Source organism: Phaethon lepturus, unplaced genomic scaffold (assembly GCF_000687285.1).
Source record: "Phaethon lepturus isolate BGI_N335 unplaced genomic scaffold, ASM68728v1 scaffold44385, whole genome shotgun sequence".
NCBI lineage: Eukaryota > Metazoa > Chordata > Aves > Phaethontiformes > Phaethontidae > Phaethon > Phaethon lepturus.
The window spans coordinates 1-7,813 of record NW_010542038.1 but is presented as its reverse complement, the minus strand read 5'-3'; the positions used below and the strand labels follow the sequence as shown (position 1 = coordinate 7,813).

The window sequence follows — 7,813 nt, the reverse complement described above, 5'->3', positions numbered from 1 at the left end:
AGTGTGTGTCTGCAAGGGGTGGATTTGACCTGTTTTTTCAGTGCTGTGTTTGGGCAGTAGAAGGGCTTCATGGAATTCCCTGGTCACAAAGTAGTAGCAGACACTATCCAGGCAGCAGTTGGACGTGGCAATATACCTCATCATGGAGGAGAAGTTCTTCATAAGCTGGAGCTGGAAACAGGTAGCTCCAACACTCTCCGTTATGAACATGGCAAGTACCCCAAGGTAGGATGGCAGGAAACGTATTAGAAATATAATCAGATTTGCATAAATGATGTGAACAGCTTTGTGGATTAATTAGTTCTCTGGTGAATTTGTGTTCAGACGTCTCTTAAGGTTCCTGATTACTTCTGTGGAGCAAAAAGTCAGGACTGCTAATGGAAGAGAAAAAACGAAGAAAATGGAAAGCAGGCTCAGAGTAGCGGGCGCGGTGGTATCCTTCTGAAAGCAGAGCGCGGCGTGTGTCTGCCAAAGCTGTAAGGTGGCACCAATTACCACGGAGACCCACAGAAGCCCACAGAGAAGGGCAGCCTTTGATGGAGACCTGAAGGTCCTGGCTTTCAAGGGGTGCTTTATGGCAACGTATCAATCGATGGAGATAAATGAAACGATGTAGATGCTCGCTACCATGTTGGTAAAATACATTGCTTCTATAAACTGGCAGAGTTCATCTCGGCTTGACTTATTCCAGAGCAAATAAGCCATGGAAGGCAAGGTGCAGATGACGAAGCAGTCTGCAAAGACTAAATTGATTACATACACCCTGGCTTCTGTCCACTTTTTTATCTTGCAGAAGAACACCCAGAGGGCAAGGGCATTAAAAAATGCTCCAAAAAAGAAAATTAAGTTATACAGAGCTAATTCAATGAGACGAACATGGTGATGCGCTTCTAAATTTGTGACACTGCAGTTGTTGGATATGTTCATTGTCCTGATGTGTAGATGTTGTATGGTTTTCTGAGACCTGAAATGGGAAAAGACATGATAAGACTTTCCTCTTACCTCTTAATAGATGCATGGCTCCTATAAAAAAGGGTATTAAGTAAATATTTACTTTGTTATGAATGTGAATTTGAGTCTGCAAAGCTGGCCTTCTCAGTCAGCCTGTAACTGGCAGGCATCCTTTGTCAAGCTTTGTTTAGGTTTACTCAGTTTGTGAGTAAAGGTATCTCAAGGTACACTTAAAATAGGACATGTCAGACAGCCTTTATTATTATCTTGAATGGGAGGGGGGCAGAATAGCCCTTAGAAGAACCCCTATAGATAGCGGAGGGAGCCTGTGACAATGTGAACACTAATTCCTTAAGCCAGGCTGTGCAAATGAGGGAAAATTACCCTTAGCTTGGTTTTGAGCTAGGCAGGGATTGCAGCAACCAAAGCTAAAGCCCGGCACAACCCACGAGCAAAAGCTCTTCTACCAGTGCTGCTGGCTTGGGAGACAGACTAGGGAGGTGAAGGACTGCAAGGGCATAGCAGATGTCCCTTCGTAGACGTCCTCGTGCCATGGCTCTGACTGGGGAGGTTTCTCAGCCTTTGGGCTGCCTTGCGAACCTGGAGCTCCTGCTCCAAGCTGAGGAAAACAGCTGAATCTGAGTTCCTGCATCCCAAATGCTGCTCTCCACCTCCTTGGGAGGGGAATGGCAGCTGGAAGGATTAACCTGATTTTAAGCCAATTCGTTCCAGGAGAGAATATGAGTCTGCAGATATAAAGCAGAAAGACACACCTGAAAGAGGAAAAACTGGTGCAAAACAAGTAACTTGCCATTAAGGGCAGCATTAGATGGTTCCTACTCAAGGCGGGCATCCTGCTACCCTGGGAAATCCATGAGCTGTAAGCAGTGTAGGTACTGGGCCTCTGTCACACTGGCTACTAGATGTTTCGCAAGAGTGGTGGTTGTGTGAAGAGTGTGAGTGGATGGGCTGATAAAAATCAGCTTTCATCAGACCCCATCCTGTGCAAAGTGGTGCTACGTGACATGCACACGGAACAATTCTCTGAACTGCTGATTCTGTGTACATGTCCCTGAATTTCTGCTTGCATCTAAATGCACTTCAGAAAAATTTTAACCTTTTATTTTAAAGTAAGTTTTTTACCACTCCAACAGGAGAGTGAAGTGGCAAGGGATCTGGTGAAATCAGCTTTCAGAGACGCAGGAAGCAACACCATGGCTGAACATGCCTGGTTAAGGAGTTACTTGCCTCTCTAAGCAACGCAGACCCTGTGGTCAGTTGGTGAGGGCACTGCCTGCAAAATCGGAATTCAGTTCTGAAGTAACTGATAAACACACAAATAACTCAATTGCTGGGGGGATATGTAAGTGTCTTGGGCACTAGCAGACACTAATGTGACTCCTGTGTAGAGCTCTCTCCCAATTCTTACGTGCTTAGGTCTGGGTTTCCCAGCAGAGGCTTGCTGCCCAGGTTGCTTTTCACTGTCCCTGGTCTGCAAAGCCAGCAGCAGCCTCTGTGCTGAAGTACAACGCAGGCAAACCACACTGGCGTGCTGCGCAGCAGGAAAGGGCTCTGGCCAGCACCACCTCCGGTGCTGGAGATGTGGCTCACATGCAGTCCCAGCATCAGGGCTCACCAGTGCTTCAGGCCACGAGGCAGCCCAGAGACTGGGGGAGGAGGAAGGAAACAAGCAGAGGGTTTTAAAGCAGGCCACATAGCACAGACAAGGCATGGCTGAGCAGAAAATGTCTTTAAAGAGATGCCATTCGATAAGTGAGCATATCCTGTGGCTGCTGGGAGTGCTTATGGTGGGGTAGATGAGATGGCTGCAGCATCAGAGGGGCTAGGCAGCAGCCTGCGGCTGTAAGGATGGAGAGGGCTGTAAAACAGTGTCTTGCTGCTGCTGAAGGACCAGGGGCAGGCTGGGGCTCGACACACAAGGTCACCAGTATTGCGGAGTGTGTCTGCTTTCCCCCCACCAGAGACTGGGCAGAGCTGCTCAGCAGCTGTCCCCCAACAGGGAAGCCGGTGACCGGCCAGGGAGGAAGGCCAAGGCTGGGCTCATTTCCTCCAGCAGTTCAAGAAGTAGCAGGCTTCTTCCTAGACCCTTAACCGAGAGCTTGGAGGAAGAGAAGCAAGGCAGAGGCTGAAGGCACAGTGGGTGTCACAGTAGCACCGTGGTGGCAAGCATCCAGTGTTCTTCCCAGCAGGATGCCCGTGGGGAAGCAGCTGCACTGGAGGCGAGGTATGGCATGTAAAATCCTCCTCCCTCCTTGTGGGGAGAGCTCAGAAGTGAGCAGGTACCAGGGGGGCGACGGGTGAATGTGGTGGGTGAAATGGCTAAGGGCGGCATGGGAGCTGTGGTGCGTGAGGGAAGGGACCTGGAACTGAGCAGAGGAAGAAGGAAAAGGGGATGGGAAATATGGTGTACAGCACGGCACCTGCTGCATCAACTGCCTTCACACCACCACCTCCATGGCAACTGCCCTGATTTTCACCAGCATTCTTATAAATTGAAACAGGTAGCTGTCAGCAAAGGTTTAATAAATGTGCTGCCCAAGTATGCGAATAGACTTGGCCAGGGCAGTGCTTCAACAGGGGCGTTAGTCTAACCACGGGCACTGCTGGCCAGGCGCTGGGCAGTGAGCTGGCCTGGGAGGGAAGCACAGCCAGAAAGAGCGAGCAGACAAACTGCCCCCGTGGCAGAAGGGCCCTAGGTGAAGGCTCTGCCACAGCACTTAACTGAGGGGCTTTTCCTCTCTGTTTCCAAATAGCATAAAGAAATCTGGAAACTGCCTGCTCTGACCTCGCTGTTGTTGTTTACAGCTCTCTCAAACACAGTGATCTAAGGCACAGCACTTTTTTCTTCTCTTGTTTGAAACCTGTGTTCTGTCAGGCTCATCTATCACTTCGTCCCTTGGAAACAGTAATGTAGTCACCCTAGCCACAGAACTGCTTTGAAATACCCTGGAAGGCTTCACTTCGACAAAAAAGTCTTTTGGAATCACTCCCATGTCAGAATGAATTTAGCTTCCAAGTTCCCAGCTGCTGTTAGGAAGTAATATGCTGTGATCTTCCAGGTGAAGTACCCAGCGAATACTTCGGAGTAAGAACAGAAACCGAAAGGCTCAAGGATCGCAGCCTGCTGCAGGGACCTCTGCTTTGCAGGGGCTGCGCTGCCCTGCAGAAACCGGGCGCCTAAGCCTCCTCCGCCTCCTCCCAGCCACAGCAGACTCTGAGCAGCGGTTCACAGAGCGCGAGAGTGCATCAAAGCGATGTTACCAGCAGGTTTAGGGCCACAAAATCAGCAGCGGCCCCGCCGGAGGCAGGGCATGTGGGGGCTGTGCAGCCCGGCGTCCCAGCCAGGAGGAGCGGGGCTGGAGGACGGGCATGGGCAGGGCAGATGCCCAGCACCAACAGCTCGCTGGTACTTGGGGGTTTCTATAGCACCTCCTCCACCTGTGTAGGAGGAGATTTCATGTCGGTTTGGTCTTGAATGTCAAGAATCCGCTAACCAAATAATTGGATGTCAGGAATCTGCTAACCAAATAAACGGTGGCAATGCTTTCCAGTGAGGTCTAGCACCTCGTCATTCAGCACTTTCTAAAAAGGTGTGTGCAACAGCTAGCAGTGGTACTCGGCAACTGTGGATTTGAAATGCTGTGCTGAAACCCAAGCCAAGCAAGGCCAGGAAGATGTGATATCTGGTATTAGATCACCCCGTGCAGCTAGAGGTGCAGGGCCCTGCAGCTGAGGGCTAGACTGAGCCATGCACAGTCCTCGGTGGGGAGGTGGGCGCACCTGGCAGCCTGGCACATAGCGTAGGCTCTCTAGGCCGGAGAAAGTTTCCCCAACCCTCCTCAGATGGAGACCGCTGCATGCAAACGGCTCTTTGGGATGGGTTTGGTGCCTGGGGCAGGGACGGAGCAGGAGGTGGCCGTGATGGGGGCAGCGGCAGGGCTCCAGCCTGCACTCCTGTTTGAGTACAGGTACAGCCAAAGCACCCCAGAGCTTCAGGCTAGTGACTGAGCCAAGGCCTTGGCATCTCACGTGGGCGGCAAGGAGCCTCGGTTGTCGGACCCTGTGCTAACAGAAGTGGGTGTGGGGAGAGAGAGCTGTAATCCCCAAAGGGCTCAGTGGGAGCTATTTAATTGGTGTCGACAATCAGCGTGCAATATAGCTAGTAGGCAATTGTCTTGCTGCCCACTTACCCTTAGTACCTGACCATCTGTAACACTTCTTCATTGCAGTGATGCTAAGGGTGGTTGGCTGCTCCTAAAACAGCACGACGGGCGCTCTGCTGGCTGTGTGCGCTGTGAGGGAAGAGAAGCCTGCTGGCTCGAGCTTGGGCGTGAGAGCGCACCTGCAGTGGTGCGGTGAGCGAAGGATGGCAGGATGCTGACGTGGCCCAGGTGTCCCTGGCTCGGGAGGCACCAGGTAGCATCAAGCAGAGGAAGTTCTGCAGCACAGCTGTCCAGCAAGGCTGGGCCGGGGAGAGGACCTGACAGAAGATCCTGAAGATAAGACCCACTCGCTCTGCTCCACCGCAAGACTTACACACCTTGCAGCCATCCTATACCTGGAGAGATGTGCGTGACAATCACAGCCCTCAGGAATCAACCAGGCCTCCAAGCCCCCAAGTATGTCTGTCACGGAGGACAAATCATCAGTGCGTAAGGTAGGAGCCACCTAAAATGTCTCTGAACCACATGCTGATAAGACCCTCAGATACCATCTGGCATTTGCGAGGTGCCGTGGTGGAGGAGGGCAGGGAAGCATGCTGATGTGAAATGCTGCAGTGGCTCTTTGGGTCACTGCACAAAAGAGGGGCTGGAGGGTCGCTGCAGGTGTCTAAGGCCAGGAAAGGCATGAGTGAAGAGAGCCACAAAGGAGAGGCTGTGGGAGCTCTTTGCCCAGGGTAGCTGCTGTTGCATTTCCCAAACAGAGGCTGATGCTGTCAGTTATTTTTGACTGAGAGCCCAGGATGATGGCCTTTTTCACAGAGTGGTTGAGGTTGGAAAGGACCTCTTGACGTTTACTCCAACCCCTTGCTCAGAGTCCATCGGCCGGGGCCATGTCCAATCTGGTTTTGAGGATCTCCAAGGATATCTCTGTACAACCTGTTCCAGTGTTTCATCTCCCTGAGAGTAAACATTTTTTCTCACGTGTAAATGGACTTTACTGTATTTCAGTTTGTGCCCTTTGTCTCTTGTACTCTCACTGTCACTGCTGAGAAGAGCTCTGTCGTCTTAGTTCCTCCCATTGGGTGTTTATAGACATGGATAAGATCCTTGTGAGCCTTCTCTTTTGCAGGCCGAACAATCTGTCAGCCTCTTCTCATATGAGAGATGCTCCAGTCCCTTAATCATCTTTGTGGCCCTTCCCTGGACCTGCTCCAGTAAGTCCATGTCTTTCTTGTACTGAGGAGCCCAGCACTGGACGCAGCACTCCAGATGTGTCTCACCAGTGCTAGGCAGAGGGGAAGGATCACCTCCCTTGGCCTGCTGGCAATGCTCATCCTAATGCAGCCCAGGATGCTGTTGCTTGTCTTGGCTGGAACGGCACATTGCCGGCTCATGGTCAGCTTGGTTTCCACCAGGATCCCAGGTCCTTCTCGGCAAAGCTGCCTTCCAGCTGGTCAGCCCCAGCCTGTACTGGTGCCTGGGGCTGTTCGTCCTGAGGTGCAGGACTTTGCACTTCCCTGCGTTGAAGCCCATGAGGTTCCTGTCAGCCCGTTTCTCCAGCTTGTCAAGGTGCCTCTGAATGGGGGCACACCCCGCAGTGTATCGGCCAGTCCCCTTGGTTTTATACGGTCTGCAAACTTGCCGAGGGTGCACTCCGTCCTAGCGCCAGGCCGTTATTTATTGTTTGGCCTCTTCATTATTTGTTTGCCCCAGTCTCGACCTCGAAGCGACTGCCTGCCAGCTGGACTCCATGCTGCTAGTGACAGCCCTTGGAGCTTGGCAGGTCAGCCAGTTTCCAGTCCACCTCACCGTTCATTTATCTGGCCCATACCTCATCAGTCTGTCTCTGCGGGTATTACGGGAGACAGTAATGTTTTCAACACTAAAGCTGAGATAAACAACAGCCACTTGCTCTCACTTCATCCACCAAGCAAAGTCATCTCTACAGAGGTAGCTAACAAGTTGGTCAGGCATGATTTTGTAAATCCCATCACCTTCTTGTCCTTAATGTGCTTTTAAATGGTTTCCAGGAGGATTTCTTGCACCTCCTTCCCAGGGACCAAGGTGAGACTGACTGTTCTCTGGGTTCCCCTTCCTGAAGATAGGAGTGGCATTTGGGTAAGTCAAGTCAGCAGTGTTAAAGGGAAGAGCACACCAGGAGGGCCAGCTCACATGCAGACCTGGCTGTAAAAAGAGAGGAGATGAGCAGCAGTACAAAATTACTTTGGGCAGGGAAAATAAAAGGAGCAGGCTAAACTTTCCCATGGAAGATGCCAGCTCCGCCTCTATCTGCCTCTGTCCAAAAATCTGTATATAGTGCCTGGGACAGGAGCAGTTTCAAATAGAAATGCTGCACTGAGTGTGCTTGCTGCAGCCCCTCGAAGCTGCAGAGTGGATGCACTGACTGAGGGGAAGCAGCAAGACAGGGACACCCATCTTCCAAACCGGTAGGCAAGGTTTTGAACTCTGAAACGTTAAGTGGACAAAAGGCACAGGCCAGTGGGGAAGGGAGCAAATACTTCCCTGGGGCTTTGTGGGGGGTGATGGTTCGGGGCGGCAGTGGCGAAAATGATGCAGTGAAAACCACTGAAGCACGGTGCTTTCCTTTCCAGGGGAGACTGGTTGGTAAGCGTGTTTGTGTCTGCACCAGCATCGAGACGAGGCACACGAGTGCCAGC

General features: G+C 51.7%; 1 protein-coding gene across 1 annotated transcript; it reads right to left on the bottom strand.

The window, feature by feature from the left end:
- Positions 1–6: 6 nt before the first annotated feature.
- On the bottom strand, positions 7–927 carry LOC104616110 (G-protein coupled receptor 35-like; the record flags this gene model as incomplete). The annotated part of the gene is given in 1 exon segment (XM_010287913.1): positions 7–927. A coding segment is annotated over 1 exon segment (921 nt), but the record flags the coding sequence as incomplete, so codon positions are not given.
- Between the last annotated feature and the right edge of the window lie 6,886 nt (positions 928–7,813).